At 43.9% G+C, this 23717-nt stretch overlaps 1 protein-coding gene across 15 annotated transcripts in view; it reads right to left on the bottom strand.

Moving 5' to 3' along the window:
• The window catches only part of PTPRK (protein tyrosine phosphatase receptor type K), a 658422-nt gene that overhangs the window by 80262 nt on the left and 554443 nt on the right, over positions 1–23717 (bottom strand). For 9 of the 15 annotated variants that reach the window (XM_082251914.1, XM_082251916.1, XM_082251924.1 and 6 more), the window contains 5 exons: positions 19274–19350; positions 19041–19058; positions 7179–7215; positions 6545–6642; positions 4742–4858 (listed from right to left, as the gene is read on the bottom strand). In XM_082251914.1, coding sequence (XP_082108040.1) covers positions 4742–4858; positions 6545–6642; positions 7179–7215; positions 19041–19058; positions 19274–19350 — 347 coding nt within the window. The remainder of the gene's footprint in view (positions 1–4741; positions 4859–6544; positions 6643–7178; positions 7216–19040; positions 19059–19273; positions 19351–23717) is intronic. The other 6 variants (XM_082251915.1, XM_082251913.1, XM_082251912.1 and 3 more) reach the window with 1 other exon arrangement.

Below are 23717 nucleotides of genomic sequence, written 5' to 3' on the forward strand. Positions count from 1 at the left end.
ATACCCTGTGGGCCAAGGTAATAGCCACCAAGAATGTCACCTTCTGTGATCACGTAGAGAAGGGAATCTCCTGAATATTCTCAAATGGAGGTTTCTAGAGAACCGAAAACACTACATTTAAATCACATGGTGGCAAAAAAGACTGTACAGGTGGAGTCACATGTCCAACCCCCTAAATGAAGGTACAAACTAAAGAGTGCGTGGCTAGGGGTTGCTGAAAGAAGATTGCCAAGGCAGACACCTGGCCCTTGATGGTACTCAAGGCCAACTCGTACGCTTTCCATGTATGATGGTATATCTTGGTGGAAGACAATTTCACCACAGTAGGGGGCACTGATCCAGACAAACCCCAATACCTCAGTACCTGGCTTTTAATAGCTAAGCCATTAAAACCAGTGACTGAAAAACAGGATGGTAGATTAGCCCATGGGACAACTGGTCTTCTCTGAGAGGAAGCCCCCAAGGGATGTTTACGGCCACCAGGATGATTGGAAGATCCTCGCTCTTGATTCCTCACAGAACAGCGGAAGAAGCTTGAGCCGAGAAGGATACTAGCCTTACCGTGGCCCTTGGATGCCTGCGGCGTCTGCCAGAGGAACCCGTGATCTCTCCACAAACTTTGATATCCTCCCGTGGAGCCAAACCTGCCTAAAGGAGCTGCATGTAGGATTGTGCAAACAGAACTGTCTTGAAGGGGGATACCACCAGACTCAGAACCTGTATGCAAATCAGGAGAGAGAACTACCTGTGTGACAGCAGCCAGAGAATCACGGCCTGTGATTCCTGAAATTTGTCCAGAGGAAGGACCACCCTGGTCGGAATTAAAATCGGACCTAGGTAATTTAATTCCCTGGACAGGGATAGAGGGACCTTAGGTAGTACGGACATCACCTGAACCTTTACAGGCATTAAATCTGCACAAGGAGACTCAGACCTAAAAAACCTTAAAAGAACAAGCTTAGCCCTCCTTTCTGGGTACCCCCAAAAGAAACATTTTGCGGATCTCCTTGAGGCTCACAAAAGAAATCCAAGGGCCGGAAACCAATGAAGATGTCCCCCCAACCGAAAAATGGGTGAGGGCAGACCTTTATGCTGAAGGGGTCTTGTCTGCGGATCCGGATAAGCTAGCTCTAGGCTTACCAGAGCAAGGTTGCTTGGAACCTCCCGGGGAATATTTGAAAGATCTATTTCCCCTATTCTCAGTCCCATAATAATTTTCTATGGGCGGAGAAGGAGTGCCCCTGTCTGCGACGAGGCTCCTTCCCTTTCCTGTGGCAGGAAGGTACTTTTCCCTCCCATGATACCCTTAATGATGTCATCCAGGGTAGCCCCAAACAGGCAATCACCTTAAAAGGGCAGATCAATGAGAGCTTTCTTGGAGACCAGTTCTTAAGCCACAGCACGCGCCTAATCACCACCGCTGAAACAGAAAGTTTGGACAACACAGGAGCTGTATCCAAAGCTGCATCACAAATAAACTGCAGCCCATGGACCAACTGGTCTGCTAAATCAACATAAGCAGCGAGGACCTGCTCAACCCCCCCCCCCCCCCAAGGCCCTGGCGCAAAAGCTTGGCCCATTCAGTTAGGGTCTGAGAAACCAGGGCTGAGGCAAAGACTGACTGCAATTTGGAACCAGCCATAGTAAACATGCTGCGTGCCACAGCCTCCACTTTCCTGTCAGCCGGGTTCTGAAAGGACAGGGATTCCTCTACTGTGATCATGGTTGCTTTATTCAACCTGAAAACAGGAGGGTTCACCACTGGTGAACTAGTCCACTTTTTTAAAAAGGACTCCTCAAAAGAGTAACGTACAGCCAAACGTTTAGGGACCACAAAGGGTGATTTTGGCTGCTCCCATTCCTTACAGGAAAACTGGTCAAAATAAGACACATGAAGGAAAAACCTTTGGAGTACGCGGTGACTTATGCGTACCAAACTACATCAGTCCCATCCTCCATTTTTAAAGTCTCACGCACTGCAGTGATAAGTGCGTCTACTATCGCTTTTTCATTCACTGCTGCGACCATCGAGGAATCATCTTCACTATTGGATGGATCTGGGGGTGCGATATTAAGTCCCTCCTGGATGGGCCGCTTCCACAGCGGCATCAGGCTCAGAATCAGATGAGACAGACTGAGAAAGGGAAGGCGGGGGACGCTTCCTCCTGGGCCTTTGCCCACACGCCTCTTCCACCGGGGACATTAAGGACTGCAGGACCGCCGTCAGTGCAACCGGAGACCAACCAGACTAAGGAAAAATGGCCCCCCATGACATCGGGTTACACAAACATGGCTGTCAACCGGAGACCTGCCAGACTAAGGGAAAATGGTCACCATCAGCTACAAACGCTGAAGCATGCTGCCAGGATCTTCCTTGCGCCCTTTGAAATGCTGCCCCCTCTGCCAGGGGACCCCCCCCCGAAGGTAGGACACACGTTCAGTGCAGAGTGTGCAGCCGAGTCTCCCCTGTCTCTGCACTGGGACCCCCCTGCACTATAACCACACTGCAGACAGTAGGGAATGTACCTAGAGTTCTCCTATACTGAGACTCCTCAAGACTACCAGGACAGGATACACACTATCCCAGGACCCTTACAGTGTGGAGATAGCCGGGGAGACCCCAGGGGTCTCCGCTGCATTCTCTGCCCTGGGAAGCCACCAGACTTTAGGTCCAGACAGGGGGGAAGCTCAGCTCACTGAGGGATTTAACTACTTCCTTACCGCTGGATGTCATATGATGTCCAGGACTTTAAGTGAGGATATCTGAATGACGCCAGTGACTCCCTGCACCATAAGAACAATCATAGCGGCTGTTAAGCTGCTTGATTGTTCTTACAGGCGGAGGGAGGGGACCATAAAGTCTGCCGAGGACCAGATGGTCCCCAACAGTCTGTATGACTCTCAGGGGCCCGGGCGCGACGTGAAGACGTCACGCCTGACCTGGCAGTTGTCAATACTGCTGTGATCTCGGCTGGATAGCCGAGATCATTTTTTTTTTTTTTTTTTTTTTTAGGCTTTCTAGCCTGTAGGAGAGATCTGAGGTCTTTTTGTCCCCAGATCTCCCCATTAAGAGGATCTGTCATTCACTATTCCTATTACAAGGGAGGTTTATATTCCTTTTAATAGTAAAAAAAAGTGATCAAAAAGAAAAAAAATTAAAGGGAAAGTGTAAAAATTAAAAAATTAAAATAAAATAAACAAAAAAAAATGTTAAAGTGCCCCCGTCTCCGGGTGCTCGCACGCAGAAGAGAACGCATGCATATGTCGCGGCCACATATGTAAACGGCGTTCAATCCATACATGTGAGGTATCGCCGCAAATGTTCGAGCGAGAGCAACAATTCTAGCGCAAAGACCTCCTCTGTAACTCTAAACTGGTAACCTGTAAAATTTTTTAAAACATTGCCTACGGAGATTTTTAAGTACCAAAGTTAGGCGTCATTCCACGAGTGTGCCCAATTTTAAAGCGTGACATGTTTAGTATCTATTTACTCGACGTAACATCATCTTTCACATTATACAAAAAAATTTGGCTAACTTAAGTGTTTTTTTTTTTTTAATTCATAAATCTTTTTTTTCCCGAAAAAATCACGTTTGAAAAATTTCTGCGCAAATACTGTGTGACATAAAAAGTTGTCATGAACATCATTTTATTCCCTAGGGTCTCTGCTCAAAAAAATAAATAATATATATATATTATGTTTGGGGGTTCTAAATAATTTTCTAGCAAAAAGAAAGATGATTTTTAAATTTAGAAGCGGAGTGCCAGAAATGGCCCGGTGTGGAAATGGTTGAGGATGGGGGGAGGGAACCTGACACCTGACCGTCCCTGGAGATTTAGCCGCATCCACCCCAAAAAAACCTTAGTAGGGGAGCTGTCGGCCAAGGGACCGCTGCAACTCAGACCCAAGCCCAGTCTAATGCAAACCTGCAAGACGTTTACCTCGCGGTCCAGCCTCTGTCCATGAGGCTATGTTGCAGTCAACCTAGCGCATAGCTGTGGTCTACACGCGCTCGCTGGCTGGGCTGGGGGAACCACTTGATCTAGATTAGCCCGCCCGTCTCCCAGCCCGGCAGTTGAGATCTCCCGAGAGAAAAAACAAAAAAGATGTAAGGAAGGAGAAAACAAAATTGCTAGGAGAAGAGATCCCACCCGGGAGCCTAGGTCCTTACTCCTGACTAGACAAAATAAAACCGATTACCTAGAGCAGAGAGGAGGGTTATATACCAAGCTGAGGATAGCTCATGGGCGTAGCCAAGTGTTTTTGTTATTTGTTCTGCCTAGTCCTACTCCTGGAGGAGGCAATAAAACCTGGCTACACCCATGGTCCGTCCTCAGATTGGTAGTTATGATTTATGGAGCGCTGTGTCCGTCGATGAACGAAAAGAGAAAAGGACATCTTTATTTACCCTTCCAGGGGCCGTTGTCTTCCTAATTCTGGCGCTTTGTTTTTCACTTTGGGTGTGTGAATATCTGCTCTTCCTGACACGCCCTGTATTTCATCCCAGCAGTTTGAACATCACGACAGGAAAATTCAATGGGAGGAACACCATCATGTGGCAAGGGGGAGCAGTTATTTACACACCCAAAAGTGTGGAATACCTGGAGTGGCTGGGGAGCAACAAAACGTTAGTATAAAAACAGAGACTGCCAGAAAGGTTAAGTATCATTGCTGTTCTCTTACAGGCTTTAGTTGTAACAGGGTCACATTGAAGGCTATGAAAGATTTTAAATTTCTTACCCTTTCAAGTGTAAATGTACGGATGACATACTCAGCCAATGGCTCCATTTCTACACATGTCACTTTAAAATCTCCATAGACTTCAGTATCATCAGGCCAGTACTTGTAACATTTAACCTGTAAACACAACAAACCCAAATAAAAAAATTAACACAAATGTAATACATATAAAATGCAGGTGTTTCTTCCATAAGATCATTACTGTAATTATCTATGAACACTTGAAGCAGAAGTGTTGTTTTAGGGGGGTAGAAAAAAAACACGCACACCTTACTTGTAAGGGCCCTCTGGGCTGTCTGATGAAGTCACTGGCTGTGTGATAGCCATGACAGCCTGGGATCTGAGGCAGTGGGTTAAAAGATGCTGATCAACATTTTAACCTAGAAGACTGTGGGAATCTAGTGGTGAGGTAGAGGTACTGCAAAGGATAGCTCTGGATTGAAGGTGAATATTGCAATATAAGCTGCTTGTATATTTTTACTTTTACTTGCCAATTTATTTTTACATTTTGGCTGGAGTTCTGCCTTAAAGTGTATGCAAGTCAAGATAGCTGCTATAGAGATTCAGAAAGTGTTTGGAATATTAGCAGTTGTCACAAACACAAGAGGAAAAGTAAACTATGCACTGGGGACCTGTTTCAGTGTAAGCGGTCTAAAGCGGAAATTTTCCCCAATCCTCTCTCTCCTTTTTTGCATCTACAGGACAGGAAGTAGAGGGAAATCACCAAGGAAATGGAAAAATAAATGGACATAGGCTTTTAACCATAAAATCCAAAACCAAAAGTTTAGATTATATATACACCTTAACTCCCAACTCTGTGCAGAAAAAAATATCCCTTACAATGGGGCTGTGCCCTCACTTCAAGGCTTAATAGCTTGTTTTGTCCAGAGGAATGTTTTACTTACTTGACCCTCCACTCCTCTAGCAGGCAAAACTCCCCCACAATTGGGTAGTCAACTGTTCCTCAGCGTCCTCATGTCTAGAGCAGGGCTATAGACCCTGTTCTAGTCTTGAGAACGTCAGCACCCTAGACTGCAGAGGTGCAGAAATGGCGAGGACCGGTCTAGCTCCAAGGAGGAGCAGAGGATTGGGTAAATAGGTTTCCTTAATCCTTGAAGTGGAGGCACAGCCTCACTGCAAAGGATCATTTTCTATTTGCACAAAGATGGGCTTTAAGGGAAATACTCCAACAACGCAAAGTTTAGGTTCTAAAACATATAACAAAGTTGCATTTTCTTTCATGTTTAAAAGCAACGGTATTAAAGCACTTGAATGAGAAAAATCTCTTATACTAATGCTGGCCATACACTAGCCAAAAAATTGTTCGAAAATCTTTTATTTGGTCCGTTCGTCCAGTTAATGAGCACAAATAGAAAATCGGTTTTAACTTTTCAGAGCTGAAAAATGGAAGGAACAGTTTGGAAAATTCTGCTGAACTAACGATAAATTGAAAAGTTAATGTGTTTCTCACCCAAACTGTTTGCACTAGGTATATGTTACAAAATGAACGAAAAACTGATTTTATTATGCCTATTGAATGATTTATCGATCAAAATTAGGTCATTACATGATGGCACGATCGTCTGCTCTCGCAGCTGAGTGTTTGTTTTTCGAAAATGAGTTTGAACGATTTTTCATATAGTGTATGGCCAGCATATTACTAAGCAAATGGTAGGAGAGAGGAATGTTTACATTTATTTTTTCATGCATGTTAAACTACTCAGTAAGGCATACTGATATTTTTTAGGGTAACACTGGGCTAATTGAGCTGGCAAGCCTCAACTAAACGTATTGCATTCTTACCCGGCCAACTTCGACTAGATTTGTAACCATAACAATGCAAGCAGATTGCTCTTGCCAAATCATCCTCCAGAAATCATACACTGTTTCATGAACTGGGCCTATAAAAACAAGAGATACTAAAGATCAGTAGGTTGAAAGAGACAAAACCATGACCCTCATTCTTCGATTATTCTGTGACAGTTTAGAATCGGATATAGTTAGAAATATTTTACAGTGCTGGAAATGTGTATGCAAATACCTAAATGTGCAAATACAAGAGTCTTAACAAAACTGAAGTTTTTTTCCCCTATACATCAAATTTGTACTATTGCTTTATATCAGGCTTGGAGAACAATTAATAATATTCTTAACAAAATTTCTGGATAGGAATGTTTTCTTCCATAATAAAATGTTATCATGCAAATCCCAGAATTCTGAAATGTTCACATAAATAACTATAAAAGATTTTAGTTACGATAAAGGTCAATAAACCAAAGAATAAAGTGTAAAAGTTCTCATCTAACTTAGGCAGTGCCAATCTCTGTTCAACAGAAAATAGACTATGTTCCAATAATGGTTTCCAAATGCAAATGGAATCTTGCCAGGAAGCTTAAATGAAAGCAATTAAAGCAGTGAGCAGAGCAGATTCTTTTACCTTGGGTGGCAATGTAATGGCTTGGCCTCTGATATCCCTGAAACAACAGGCAAATAATTCATTCTCAGCATCATTAGGGTGAATTAAAATTATACAAACTTCTAACACTGTCTGGCCATTTACACAAAATGTTTCAGAAAATAGAAATCAAAGAGGAGGTATGAGTGAATCTTTAAAATTACACATTCTATATTGATAATCAACTGTAGGACTTAAGGTATGTAACCAGCCAGAATAAAAAATACATTACAAAATGCCATGCTAGCACGTGCACTGTTTAACCAGAAACAGTGTTTGCTGGTGGCATTGGATACTAAAAAAAATGGTTTTAAAAATTAAATACAATAGCAATAGTATCTCCATGTCACCATAATTTGACTAAAATACTTTTGGGTATACATGAAAAAGAAAAGATCCTTGAAAATATTTTACTTAGGGTCTCCCTGGAAGAAAAGGACTTAACTAAAAGGAAATGAGAGGCTCTCAGTTTCAGATCATAGAATTCAATTTGCAGAAATAAAAGCAACATGTGCTGCATGCAGGAAGATGTTAAAGTCATTGTGGCAGTCAGCTTACAGATTGGGCCAAATGTCAAGGGCAGCCACAAAAATCTAGACATCTTTCCAAAAAGCACTGAACTTACTTTAGCAGCAAGCTCATGAACACTTGCAGGCTGTTTATGGTTGGACACTTTTGGTGGGTATCTAATAAACATCAAGCATAAAGGGACACCAATGCTGTAAAATAGTTTTCTTAGAAACACTGCATCATTGTATCTCATTATTTAAAGTATTTGATGTCAAGGTTCCAAGGTTTTTAAGTATTTGATTTAGTGTGACTGTTATCTCTCTTATCAAATTATGTCACTTTCTACAGAACCTAAACCGATAAATTCATTTTATTTTTATTTTATATAAATCAATTATAATATAAATTATAATTCCACAGTTATTTTCTTCGAGGTTTACATTGCATTATTTTAAACGAATTGTAATGATAACCTGCATATTACTCCTGGCATTGATTTCCTTTTGGAGGTCAGTTGAAGTCTGGGTATCAGACTTGTTTGTGGGTGACTTGAACATGTAAGCAGCTTTAAGTCAAACTTAATGAGCATTGGTGCCCCTTCAAAAGGACAGCACTAGTAGGAGCACAAAGGAGAAACACAAATTCCAGAACTGAAGGCCTCTCCTCAGAGTTATTTCTACTAAACTTCATATTCCTGAAAATAATGAATATATTCATTTGAATTATGGTTTAGAACTCCGACAATGGTAACATTACCTGAGTTTACCAAATTTCTAATTGCTTTTCATTTTTTACGTAACTGTTAGATGCTTACTTAGAAGAGCCCACTATAGGACACTTAAGTTTAATCAAAAAAGATCTCAGAAACAAAAATGTGAGGTAAATCATGACTAAAGGCGGGAAATTGTCCAAATTAAAGCAAATACTTAGTAGACAGTAAGCATAACCACTACATTTCTGTGGGTAAAAAAAAAAAAATTCAGATTTCTTACTATTTATTCATGTTTCACACATGAGCGACACAATTTAATGGAACTCAATTTGAAAAATGTGTGAATCCTTGGTAAAAGTTGTTTAACTGCTGTGTTCAGCATTCATATACAGACCTCATATTGAGACATTAAAAGATGTTCAAGGTCAAAAAATGTGACTGGGCTGTTATTGGATGGTAGAAAAGAAAATAATCTATGTTGCTTTACTTCCACATGTGAAAGACCACATTTGGAGAAAACATTGTGTTGCCCTTCACAGATGTGTTGTTTTTCCCCCCGCATTTTTAAACTGGCTTTAGAAAAAAAGACGGTGGAAATCTGCTTAGTTTCCTTAAGGTTTTAATTATCTGCTCTGTATGATATTAAATTTGTGGCCAAAGGTTTTATATATCTGCTCTGCATGACACAAAACAGGGCCCAATTTGCCTAGTCAATACACATAAGTCATGGTCAATGGGCAGTTCAATGTTCTGGCACATCTGATGAAAATCTATGGTAGCAATTTGCATCAATAAAACATCTAAGGCAGGCCATAGACAGAGCAAATTTCTTTCCTGCAACCACTCGATTCCCCTATGAACACAGAGAGTGCTGACGGGGGAATCCCTCCCACAGAGCCACTGTGTTCTCCTGGAGAACACAGTGATTATTGCTAGGGGGGAAAAAAAAAATCACAACTGAAGAGGACTGCTTCCTCTTACATTTTAGTTGACCAGATCAGAGCTAGCCTGATGTAGACAGAGGAGTTCATTTACACCTGGACACCCATAGAGTTTAGTGGGGTCTGCCTGTGTCCACGCTACATAAACTGCGCTCCTTGTGGAAGAGGCCTATTGGCTCAACCTATTGGCTCAGCTGTTGAGCTGAATATTTTTTTTGTAAAAAATACATTGAAATTGGGGGGCGGAGCCGGCCGGCGAGAGAGATGGACGCTTAGCTGCACAGCTCCTCGCTAAGCAGTCACACCGGAGCGAATCTACAAGTCGAGGGTCAGACTTTCACCATTCCGCTTCCACTACACAATGGCTGGACGTCAGCAGCACATTCCGGGGAAGAAGAGGGGGAAGAATAAGCCTGGTAAGATGTTGAATTTCTTCCTTCCCGCGGGCGGGCCGCGCAGCCAAGATGGCGCCGGCCCCTCTGGTAGTGGAGCCTCGCTGCCCGCTCTGCCAGCTCCTGCTCGCACTGTGCCTCCACTCACGGCGGGGGATGCCGAAGCTGCTGAGGACTCTCGGGGGGAGATGAATAACACCTCTACCCCTCGCTCTCCTTGTGCCAGCCCTGCTAAATCTAAAATGAGACTACTGCCTGCAGACGGAGACAGGGTCTCAGGGGACCCTGTGGATGATACATTGGAGTTTCATGATACCATCTCATCTTTCCCCACTAAAGGCCTCCCTGTCATGGACTCCCTATTGAAAGACATGATGGTGTCCCTCAGGAGCTCCATACATTCGGACATGCTACAACTTATGTCCCAGTGCAATAGGGCTGTAAAGGCAGTAGACACGAGGGTGGAAAAAATCGAAAACAAGATGGGAGAATTTGCGGACACCTTTAATAATATGGTGGACGCACACAACGACCACGATGATGATATCACTTGGCTTAAATCGAAAGTCGCGGATCTTGAAGATCGCTCGCGACGCAACAACATAAAGATCAGGGGGATCCCTGAATCGGTTAAACCTCAGGAGCTAACGGACTACCTTACTTCACTATTGCAGGAAGTCCTTCCAGACGTCCCGCTCTGTGACATGGCTATTGACCGCATACATAGGTTGCCTAAACCGAAACACATTGCCGCCTCACTGCCCCGGGACACCATTGCACGGATTCATTTTTTCACCGTGAAAGAAAAATTTATGTCACTGGTTCGGAGGGGTACAAACCTTCCACCCGCTTTAAACAACCTATCCTTCTATGCAGACCTCTCGGCTCATACAATGAATAGACGCCGCAACCTCTCAACCATTACTAAACCTCTTAGAAACCATCAGGTTGTGTACCGTTGGAATTATCCAGCCACCTTAGTGATCACAAGGGGAGACAGAGATTACCGGATCACATCTCTTGATGACGGCATAGCACTGCTGCAGCGTTGGGGAATCTTGGATCAAGAGAACCACCAGGCCCCACCTGTGGAATGACTTTCCTTGTTACGATCTTCATTTTCTACTGTGACCCTCCTAGTACTACGTTTTACAACTACGAGGCTCCAAGTGACTTGCTCGGCTAATGTTTGTTCTATTTACACCCCCACCAAACGGTAAAGTGTACCGTGCAGACTCTCCAATAGAGTCGTCCTTTTTTATTTTTTCCTGATTTCTGCTATTGCAGAGTGCCTATCCCCACACACCTCTGCCTTGCCTTTCGTTTTTGCTCTTTTCTTTTTTTCTTTTTGTTGTACTTTTATTTTTTCTATCCAGATCTGAGATAGCACCCAGGACTGCCGTGTATTAACGACTGAAGACCTCCATTTTGATCTGTCTCGCATCTGCTTACCTCACTTCCGGGATCAGGTAGAGAGGGACTGTGACTTGGCAACCGGCGTGGAATCAGTGAGTGTACTTAAATATATCAGCACATACCATTGCTCCTGATCTTCCCCTCAGGATGTCTTTCCAATTGCTGTCTTTTAATGTCAATGGCCTTAATAGCCCCCACAAGAGACACATGCTATGGAGGGAACTTAAGGCCCAGAACTGCGATGTGGTCGCCCTACAGGAAACGCATTTTATGGCTAATACTCACCCACAACTTGCATCAAAGCAATACCCTCACACCTTTTACGCCAACAACCCCAAAAAGAAATGTGGAGTGGCACTGCTTTTTAAGGAAACTTTGGAATTCTCACTGCTTTCGCAGTTTGCGGATCCTGAGGGCAGGTTCCTGGTGGTATCCTGCATCATTAATAACTCCACGTACACATTGGTGACAATCTATGCACCCAATACTAGACAGATCACGTTTGTCAAGCGCCTGTGGCGGCAACTGCAACCCATGCTCAAGGGCCATGTTCTGCTGTGTGGCGACTTCAATGCTGTCCCCAACTACCAGTTAGATGTGTCCATGAACTATCCGAGGCGCCATCATCGTGCGGATCTGTCGGCATTTTTGGCATCTGCGGACTTGCACGATGTGTGGCGTTGTTACAACTCCTCGGAAAGAGACTACTCTTATTATTCCAGGACTCATCACTCGTACTCCAGAATTGACCTCTGCCTCACGGATAAATTCTTGCTACAACAGGTCACACGAGCATCGGTGGGCTCTATAACGTGGTCGGACCACGCCCCTGTTATTTTAACATTCGGGGACGTGCCCTACACCACCAGAGCAAACAGGTGGCGGTTTGATGCTAGCCTCTTGTCCAATCAGGAGGCATATGCGGAGACCCTATCTAACCTGACTGACTTCTTTGCTATTAATGATACCCCTGGTATTTGTCCATACACCGTATGGAATGCACACAAGGCGTTTGTACGTGGTTTGTTGATGGCTAGGGGGGCGAGGGTTCGGAGGCAGAGGAGACAGAGATTGGATGACATCCTCACATCTATCAAACAATTAGAAGCTGAAAACAAATCGCTTCCTACTGCGACTTGCGCGGAGAAGCTTTTCAAATGCCAATCTGAACTCCGAGTCCTTTTGATTGGTCAGCACGCTAGAGCCATTGGGCGGCTCAAAGCCTCGCAGTATGCACATGGCAATAAGGCTGGTAAGTTACTAGCTAACCAACTGAAAGCTAAGCTGAATAAGCAGAAAATACCATACATGCTCCACCATGCCACTGGGGAACGCCTGACCAATCCAAAGGATATAGCGGATGCATTTAGCCAATACTATAGCTCCCTGTATAACTTACACGAGGACGTATCAACTCCACAACCCACTGTATCAGACATACAACAATTTCTGTCTTCCATCTCTCTTCCGAGCCTGTCGCCTGGGGATCTGGAAACCCTGAATGCCCCTTTCACTGACGCAGAGGTATTAAAGGTGGTTAAGTCTCTCCCAAAGGGGAAATCCCCGGGGCCTGACGGATTTTCCCCCGAGTATTACAGTCTGTTTGCAGATACTCTTGTTCCATATGCTACACGGGTGTTCCAGAAGGCAATTAGTGGGGTCCCTTTTCCAGCTGAGATGTTAGAGGCCACAGTGATCACACTACCGAAACCGGGCAAGGAACCAAATAGACCACAAAACTTTAGGCCCATATCACTTTTGAATGTGGACCTGAAGGTTTACGCCAGAATTTTGGCTAATCGTATCTCTGGGTTCCTTCCTGGCTTAATTAAACCCGATCAGGTGGGCTTTGTTTTGGGGCGCCAAGCCACAGATGCAACCAGGAGATTAATAGGCTTAATCCATCAGGTCTCCTCCCGTAGGGTTCCCACGGTACTCCTGTCTTTGGATGCCGAAAAGGCCTTTGACAGGATTCACTGGGGCTACCTGAGGCAGGTTCTGGACAAATTTGGTTTTCAAGGAGCGATGCTCCAAGCTATAATGGCATTGTATTCCTCCCCTTCAGCGAGGGTGTACACAGAGGGCCTATTTTCGGAGAGTTTTGGCATAACCAATGGCACGCGTCAAGGGTGCCCACTATCACCACTTATTTTTGCAATGCTCATGGAGCCCCTTGCTGAGAGGGTTAGGTCCCATCCTGAGGTGGCAGGCATATGTATTGGAGGATCTCCCCATGTCATCTCATTATTTGCGGATGACGTTATTTTGACCTGCACAGACCCTGAGACATCATTGACACATGTTGGGCACATACTAGAGGAATTTCAGTCAGTCTCCTACTACAAGGTGAATGAACTTAAATCAAATATCCTTGGTGTGGCAGTGGACTCCGGGCTCCGGGCACGGCTCCGGAGCTTGGTACACTATCACTGGCAGGAAGAATCTATGGACTATTTGGGCATCAAATTGACTGCCTCCACGACATCTCTGTTCAAGGCTAATTTCCTCCCCCTACTGGCCTCCACAACTCAGGACATTCTCAGACTTCAGAAGTTCTACCTTTCATGGTCTGGTAAGAATGCGGCCTTTAAGATGTTAATACTGCCCAAAATATTGTACATTTTCCGTGCGATACCTATTCAAATCCCAAATAATTTTTACAAAGCACTGCAGACACTACTCAGTAAATTTCTTTGGTCCGGTAAGCCACCTAGAACGCCACACAAAACACTCACCAGACATGTCTTGGTGGGAGGTATGGGAGTGCCAGACGTAAAAGACTACCATATGGCAGCTATATTGGCACAATCCAAACACTGGTTATGTACAGAACAGGCACCTTTGTGGTGTTCCTTGGAACACTCCTTTGCACCACAACCCTCACTGAAGGACCTAATTTTGGCACTCCCATTTACAGGGAAGTCTAGGATAATCGACCACCCAACTATCTCGGCCACGGTCCAAGCATGGAAATTCTTCTATGCCCACAGGTCTAAGGGGGGGGCTCAAACTAAGGCACCTATTGCGTTGTCCACATTGAGTGCATTATCCCCGGACTTATGCACTTCACACTGGGGAAAATACGGACTAAATCATGTCCTGGATTTGTACACTCACTCCACCCTAATATCGTTCACTGAGCTATGTCTGAGATTCCCAGACTTTAAGTCTGAATTTCTGACATATCATAGGGTCACCCACATCTTGCACACTTTGCCAGAGCTACATGTCACTTTCCCTTACCAAGTTCATAAGTTTTGTTTTACTGACACCGTGGGCAGGAGGGGGATCAGCATATTCTACAACGCACTGCATGACAGGTCCCTGTTTTTAAAACAATCCCATTTACTGAAATGGGAAAAAGATTTGCAACAGACGTTCACGGATGCCCAATGGCTGAAAGCCTTTAAGCTGAATAACGCACTTACTAAATGCTCCACCTTTAGAGAAGGGGCACAAAAGATCCACCTACGTTGGTATAGGACCCCCTATGTTTTAGCTAAGTATGGCGGGTCCTGCTCAAACCTATGTTGGAGAGGATGTGGACAAGTCGGTACATTGGTGCACATGTTGTGGTCATGTTTATCCCTACGGAGTTTCTGGTCCTCAATACATAGACTGATAGCAGATGTCACGGGTATTCTCAACAGAATTAAAGTGGAACAGGCCTTACTGGGTATTGGAATGGACTGGTATCCTCCTTCCAGTAGGGTAGTAGTCCAACACGTTCTTTATGCGGCCAGACTAGCGATAGCTCGCAACTGGAAAAGCCAGGTGCTGCCCTCAAAAAGAGAGGTGATACAGATCGTAGGAGAGTCGTTTGAATACGAAAAAATTCTTTCATGCTCTACTCAAAACTTTAAACAATTTAACAACAGGTGGCAATTATGGGAGGCATTTCGAACGTCCAGAATGTAATCCTGTTTTCCTTCCTTTTTTTTGTATGAATACTATTTCTGGACGGGTGCGGCTCCAGGGGGCGGAAATGTTCCCGTTTGGGTGCTTCCTGGGGTCTGCACGTGTCTTGAGGTAACTGCAACGGTTGACAGACAACGTGGAGAGGGGTGGCTACTACCCCGACTTGCTGCTCACCCTTTTTCCTACTGTTTTCCCTCTTTCCCTTTTGTTCCCTTCTGTTTTTGTTCCCCTCTGTGCCTTTTTTTTTTTTTTTTTTTTTTTTTCTTCTTTGCTTAAGGGTTAATATGCAAATTTGCTGACATACATGGCTATCACAGCCTTGTTAAGGATGGTTATGTACACAAATGTTTTCTTCATTTTCTTAAACCACTGTGTTTACTGGTCACATTTATATGTTACTCTGTACACCATGTTAACTCGTGTTTTGTACTTTCTTGAAAATCCAATAAAAACTATTTAAAAAAAAAAAAAAAAAAATACATTGAAATTAATTTTAGTGCAAATAATACAATAAAATTTCTGTACATTAAAACAGAGAAGTTTGAGCTTTTAAATAGATAATAATCATAAAAATAAAAGTCAAGATCTAGAATTGTGTGCAACGACAAAACAGCCACAAACTAGGATACTCAACATTTTCCATAGCAACACTTTAAACATTTTTACAGCTTCTAAATTTAGAGAAAATTATAAATATTGACCCTTAAACTATTCCTTTAACTAGGACGGGTGCAGTAATACCTAATACTCACTCCCCTGCTAGATGGGAGTACAAATGCTGACAGCTCTGTTCTTGAAAGTGCTCAAAGCCGAGTGCTTCCTGGTTCATTGCTTCTAGGGGAGATTCACAAATGGATGTTTCTCATCTCTCCTCTGCTTGCCATCCTGACAGCTCTGATGCATGCCCTTGGCTCCCAGAAAGCAAAGCATGCTGAGTGTGAGCCTAGGACACAGTTGGGAGGGTGCAATATCTCTGATATTTAGAAGTGATCAGGCCTCTATAAAGTGAATCATTTCTATAGGGATGGCCAAAGGCAGCTGAAAAAAATCAAAACAAAGTTGCAGCTGCTAAAGTTTGTTTACATTCCAGGACTGCTGCACTGTAATACTTAGGGCAGCAGTAATAAAAGGGTTAAACAGAGACATTTTTCACATGTTCCCAAGTGATAAGTAGGGATCAGCTCAGGTGTGTGTGGATCGTATTGCCAACCCACCTGAACAATCCTGCCAGGAAGCCCTCACTGCACACTGCCAGTCATAGGCAGCCTAGTCAGGGCATGTGCAGCTGCAGGCTGGGAAATGCCTCACTGCCTATGATTGGTGGAGTTCAGTGACGTCTTCCTGGCAGGATTGCTTAGGTGGGTTGGGACTATGATCTGAACAGGCCTAAACCCATTTCTAGTAATAAACCTAGGTTTTTATCATTAAGATTAGAGGTTTCAGGAGTTAGGCTGGGCTCACACTATTGCAATGACAAACATTGCATGTGATTCGCATCGCATTGCAGTGCAGATCACATGCAATGTCTGTGTGATGCAAATTCAGCCATACAGTTTGTATGGCTGAATTCGTATCGCATTTGGAACAAAATGGTGCAGGACCCTTTTTTGGTCTGCACTTGAATCAGATCGCCTGGGTGTTCACACCCAGGCGATCGGATTCCTGTCCAATTTCACAGTTTGCACTGCGATCCGATTTGGGTGTGTCATTTACTTTACCTTGACATCTGCAGCAGTTTACAGAGAACAGTGTGAACTGCCTGTGAGTGACATGTGATGCAGGAACCTGCACTGTAATTGCACTGTTTCCTGCATTGCACAAGTGTGAACCCAGGCTAATTGTTGACACCTGTTTCTCATCAGTCTATACATTGGCCATATTCTATCTGCTACTGATAGAGACAAATATAAAAAAGAAGAAAATGAATTACCTTGTAGACACCTGCATCGATGGACAAATGTTTAAATAAGGTCTCTATTCAAATCTACAATTTAGGGCACCCAATTTGCTCTTGCACCAGTAATCAGACTTAAAGGGATTGTAAACACAGAAGGTTTTTTTCATCTTAATGCATTCTATGCATTAGGGTAAAAAAACCTTCTGTGTGCAGCAGCCCCCCTCAGCCCCCCCCCCCTAATACTTACTTGAGCCCAACTTTATCCAGCGATGTTGCAGGAGTTTCTCCCCTCCTCATTGGCTGAGACAGCAGGGCAGCGTGACTGGCTCCAGCTGCTGTCAATCAAAGTCAATCAGTCAATCAGGAGAGAGAGGGGCAGGCTGGGCTGTGGCTCCGTGCCTGAAAGGACACAGGGAGCTGTGACTCGGATCGGGTGCCCCCACAGCAAGCTGCTTGCTGTGGGGACACTCAATAGGAGGGAGGGGCCAGGAGCACAGAAGAGGGACCCGATGAGGATCTGGGCTGCTCTGTGCAAAACCAACTGCACAGAGAAGGCAAGTATAACATTTTTGGTATTTAAAAAAAATTGAGACTTTACAAATCACTTTAAAGAACTCCAGGAAAGTTTTTTGCTCCCACTGCATGGGTTAACTGCTTGTTTTTGCCTAGGGGGAAGTAGAGCGGAGATATACTTACCACTCCTAAACCCCCCAATGCTAGCAGTCTTGTGCATGGACATTCCTGGTGGCATCACGCCCCTGGACCGGCTCTGGACCTGAGGATGGCTGGGTTATTTACAGCCTTTCGTCGCATTAGATACAACAAGCAGTTAACCCATGCAATTCAGGCACAGTCCCAATGCATGGGACAAAAAAAATAAATTAATGGAGCTTTGCTTTTTTGAGATTATGTAACCTGTTTTAACAACATTCCTCCAATAAGAATATATGCCAATTTATCAAACTTTTGGCAAAGTTAAACAGGGCTAATCAATACATTTTTTTATGGAAAGGAAAAGCACTGCAAAGTAAGGATTTACTTGATTTTACCTGCATTTTTTAAAAACTGGTAGCAGGTTCTCTTTAGAGTAAACCTATCATAAGAGAATTATGAGGTGGACTTCCATTTAAAAATGCTGGCAGTTAAGCTAGCCCATTGGTCTCAATATTGTCAAAGTGACTGACCCAGAACAAGTATGCATATCAGAAACTAAAGGGCTTATTTATAAAAATTGGCAAAAAATTGATCTCAAGGTCCTGATTTTACAAAAGTTGTAAAAGGGGGTTGTGTTGTTGAAGAGAAGTTAGTAAAAAGCATTCAAACTGAAAAAATAGTGACAACAAAAAAACTAAATTAAAAAGATGAATGTGCGGGAAAAAAAAACACTATAAATATATATTATATTATATATATATATATATATATATATATATATATATATATATATATATATATATATATATATATATATATATATATATAACACCTGTCCTTTTCCCAGCACCCTAGAAATAATAGATGACATTAGGTTTGAGGTGTATAGACCAGTATTATACTACTGAAACTACGCTGAGGTTATGCTATGTGGCTAGTTAGCTGAAAACAGTACTGAGCTGAGTTTATACATAGGACAGAGATTTTTTTATTTTTCATGCTTTTACTGAATTTAAAAAATCCTTACATTTTAAGAAACACAAATTCTAAAAAAAAAACTACTACATATTCTTAAGCAAAAAAAGTATGATGCAGCCAGACAACCATTATCATCAGAAATATGAGCAAGGGATGTTTACCATTAGGAAAAATGAAAAAGCATTTCAGGGATGTAAAAAAAAAAAAAAAAAAAATTGGACTAGTGCCAGGTTAGTGTAGAGAGGAAAAAAAAAAAGTAACACGACAAAAATGACAAGAAGAAAAAAATATAACAAAGTTAATCAGGTGGAGCATGCACAAATGCCAGGTAAATAAGCATTAGTAGGAATTACAAAGTAACTGGGAACAATGTCTATATTAAATGTTTATTGTAGGGTTCTGTTATTCACATATAGTGGTACTTACATCCCTGTACAGCCAAATCTACAGGCCAAACCAAAGTCAGGTGTGAAAGAAAGCACAATAATGTCAGTGAGTACTGAGACTTAGAACAAGCAAACTGTACAGTTTCTCTTCTTTTAAACACTTGCAGTCAACTTCATAGGCATGACATGCAGGGGGGAAAGAAACAAACATATACAACAAGCTGAGAGCTAAAGGCATGCAGGGAAATAGCAGGGGATGTGCAGCTCACTTACATCAATGTAATTTGCATTTATGTAGTCAGACGATGGGTCATCTTCCACTGGCTGAAGGATGACTCTTGAGTGGTCATCTGGTCAGGGGAAGAAAACAATGAATGTAACAAGCATGCAGCCCTTTACTCTATGGAAAGCTAGAAAGACCATGTTACCTTGAGACAATTTGAACACCACATCTTGCAGGAAAATAAAAAGACATTATGCTCTCTCTAGCCCATCATTAGAAAAGGTAAAAATTAAGCTTATGCTTAAGTCTAGACTGTCATCTCATTTTTAAGAAAAGTAAGTGTAGTAAAGGGAAAAGGGGAGGACAGAAGTTTGGAGGAGAGGGTTTTTTTTTTTTAAGCTGGAGATTTGCCTTAACAAGTATGGCCAGAAAAATGTATGTGAGCCCCTTTGCGCCAAAGGGTAAAACAAATCAAAATGCCTAAGCACAATTCTAAAACTTTAAACTGTACATATCACAGCTACTTTTGGCATCCAGGTGGATCATTCCGCATTTTTGTTTTATAGAATAAATTGGGCTATCTTTGGTGGTAAATGGTAATGGATATCTCCTGATTATTTTTTATTATCAAAAGGAAAATTGGCCAAAACTAGTAAAAAAAAAAATATTTTTTAAATGTAGCTGTATATTTCTTGCTACTACCACCTTCCACCAATAAACAACCCAAATTAAATTCTCCTGCTTCTAACCATCGCAGCGATACGATGGCAGCGATACCACATATATGTATGTTAAGTGTTGTTTCTACCCATAGTACAGGCCAAAAAACAAGAGTGCCCATTTTTGCTTTTTTTTTTTCATCCTACCTAAAAACACACTGATACTAAAAAAAAAATCCTGCAAAAAAAATAAAAATACTGATCTTCTTGACCCAAACACTAATGCCTCGTACACACGCAACGATTATCGGCCAACCGATCGGCCGGCTTTTGTCCAGTGTTGTTGTGTTGGTTGAAATGTGCTCTAGACTGCACACAAATTTTCTGGGCCAACAAAAACCAACTTCAGAAATGATGTCATGTGCTGGTTTACTTTCCGTGCGTTTTTTCTTCTCGGAGCATGCCCAGTCTTGCTCATCTGATTTTTGTCTGCCGAAATCTGTACTGACTGACGGAAAATCGGCCGTTCTGTTGACGGCCAACAAAAATTTTATACCCTTCACACCAGATTTTGTTCGGCCGAAAAGTCGGAGTCGGTTGTCGAAAGCATCATACTAACACGCCGAAAATCGGCAGATCGGACGTTGGCCGAAAATTCACGGCCAACTATCGATGCATGTACGAGGCTTTACCCTGGCATTGACCTAGATCAAACCTCAAAGCTTTTTTTCTCTGCAAGGAGAGAGAGAGAGAGAGAGAGAGAGAGAGAGATATACCAAGTCTCTCCTTCATTCACAAAGACAACATGGGGACGGGCTTTACAGTGATTAGAGGCCAATCTGAGGCTATCACAGTGACCAGGTGACCCAGAATTGTGAGACCCGGGTCCCGACCGTTAGTATGGGGCTTCCCATGAGACCCTGGTCCCTGTGTGGCGCACTCCCAGCACATAGGGAGATACGCAATTATGCGACCCCACAGAAAAAAGTCCAGTCATGCCGCATTCTTGCGTACAGTCGGCGTGAATGGGGTTAAACAATGGTTAATTAAAAATGGGATTTTTGACTTACCATAAAATAAATTTCTTTGATGATCATTGCAGACACAGCTCCTGATTCTTCTAAACCAATGGGTTATACTGCCCCCTACAGGAGTAGGACACTAGGCAGGAAAAAGCTTGACTACTCCAATGGGTATTCCCAGGGGGTATACACCCATTCTCAGCTATAGGGACTCAGTTTTGTTAGAAGCAGTGTCAGAAGAAAGTAACTCCACAGAGGGGTCTGTCAATGAACATCAGAGAAATGGATTTTATGTTAAGTCAAAAAGCCTGATTCTTCTTAACCATTGGGGCGTCTCAAAGCAGTTTTAAACATGAGGGGTGGGAAAAACATCAGAAAAAAAAATTCCCAAGGCTAACCGTAGCCAACCAGGTAACATGGAACTCACCTGAAAAAACAATACACCCTCAAAGAGCACCAAGCCCTCTAAACAGCAGCCAGCAAAACCTTGCAGCCAAAAGAAGCATCCACAGATGCCAACACATCCACTTTATAAAAATTTAGTAAAAGTGTGCACCAACAACCAGGTGGCCGCCTTGCAAACCTGCGCCACTGGCGCTTGAGGACGGAAGCCCAGGAGACACTAAGCGCCCTAGTAGAGGGCTCCTTGACAGGGAAAGGAGGAACCTGACCCCTGATGCAATAGACTTTATCCACCGTTTGTCTAAACCATCTGGCAATAGTCACAAAAGAAGCAGACAACCCTTTGTGAAGTCCGTTTGCGAGTAGAAATCTAGAGTCTGACGTCCTAAAAGAACCAGAACCTCTGGAACTCCTGTACTCGCACCAGCAGTTTAGCGCCTAGAGGTCCAGAATTGGACGTACCTTGCCTTCTTTCCTAGGAGCTGTAAAGAGGTTTGAGTAAAAACCCCTGAAAACTTTCCATAATTGGAAATGGCCCTTGAAGTCACATGTCTTGCACTACCCTGAAGAGACCAGTAAGCGATCTGGGGAAAAGTGCAGGTTGGAAGGGAAAAACCTTTCCAGAGGATAAGACCGAACTCGATCTTGTAGCCTGAACGAGTAACTTTATGGACACAAATGTCCTATACCAGGGAGGTCAATGAATCCGGAAACCAGGGAAGGCGTCCCCCACCCCAGATATGGGTGAAGGTGCCCCTTCATGCAGAGGCAGCCTTGTCTGCAGGTCTGGAAAAGCCCACTCGTGGCTTGCCAGACCAGGTTCTCTTGGAGGTTCTGACTTTGATCCCTTGTCTTGAGACCCTGAGGAACGAAAAAACCTCTTCTGAGCCAAGGAGAATGGCCCACGTCTACGACGGGGCTCCTTGTCCTTGGTAGCCTGTGGAAGAAGAGTACGCCCCCCTGTGAGACCCTTAACAATGTCATCCAAGGAAGCTTCAAACAGGCAATCCCCTACAAGGGGGAGATCAGATAGGGCCTTCTTCTTAGAAGTCTGACCTGCAGACCAGTATTTCAGCCAGATAATACGCCGAAGGACCACTGCTCATACAGGCAGCCTAGAAATCAAAGGAGCCGCATCCAAGAGGCATCACAGATAAACTGTAGCCCCTGGACCAACTGATCCGCCAGCTCTGCAAAGACAGTAGGAAGTGGTTTCCTCTCCAGGTCCCAGCGTAAAAGTTTAGCTCACTCGGCCATAGCTTGCGACACAAAGGCAATAGTAAATACCGGCCTACGTGCCGAACCAGCCACAGCGAACATATGGCGGGCCAGAGCCTCCGCCCTCCTATCAGCTGGATATTTAACGAATATTCCTCAACTGGGAGTCCACTACAGGTGGGATTGTTCACCTTTAACGCAGTTAATCCTCTTAAGGACACCGCAAGCAAAACGTGCTTTGGAACCACTGCATTTTGAACAACCCCACTGTTTTGTGACAATGATGTCAAAGTAAGCGGAAAAGGGAACACCCTCACTGCTTTGGAGGGCCTGTGGGTGCCAAAAGGGACCGGCGCCTCTGACACAGCATCACTTTTTAAAGTGTCACACACTGACACAAACAGTGCATCCACCAGCGCCTTTTCATGCGCGGCTAGAGAAGCAGAGGAATCATCCTCAATATCTGAGCACTTAGGGTGCGTGGACTCAGACCCAGTAGTGTCGCTATTAACTAGGCTCACCCGGAAAACCTAACAATCAGGGGAGGCCGCCAACTGTGATCCTGCAAAGCGGACGCTGACCAAGGGCCCACGAATCGACCACCCACTGGACCCCACAAAAAAAACAAGGGGGGGTCGCTCTCTGAGCCCTCTATAGAGGGAATAATAGGAAAAAGCCCCCTTAAAAGGCGGCAGCCTGTCGTGACACAGACGCGCAGGCAGGGTGCCCTGATGGTCCCGCAGCGCTAAAAGGGGCAAGTGCCCCACACAATAATGGCCGCAAGGTTGTCATGAAAAAATGAAGAGCCCCCACAGTGCCACCCCTTCCAAGGGAGACGCCAAGCTTACCACATGGCATAGCAGGCTAAATTTTTGTGGAGGCCCAGATGCAAGTGCTTGAGTCCCAGCCCAGCAAACGCCCAAAGGAAGAGTGGGACCTTCAACTAAACGCACTGGGGCCGCCCCCCAATGGAGGCGCCTGACTCAGCTGCAAGGCCTAGTTGGCTACAGCCAAAATTTTTGTGGGCCCCCAGCCACTTGGATGCGAGGCCCAGCGGAGCTGACCACCCAGGGACAAATAGGAGGCAGTGGCTTCAGCCACCCTCAAAGGGGCCGCTTCACATGGTTTCCGACTAGAAGGCTGCAAAGCCAGGGCCTAAAATTCTGCCTGGATCCGGCCGCGTGAGGCGCATA

The sequence above is a fragment of the Pelophylax lessonae genome, assembly GCF_965119305.1.
Source record: "Pelophylax lessonae genome assembly, chromosome: 3".
NCBI classification, from domain to species: Eukaryota; Metazoa; Chordata; class Amphibia; order Anura; family Ranidae; genus Pelophylax; species Pelophylax lessonae.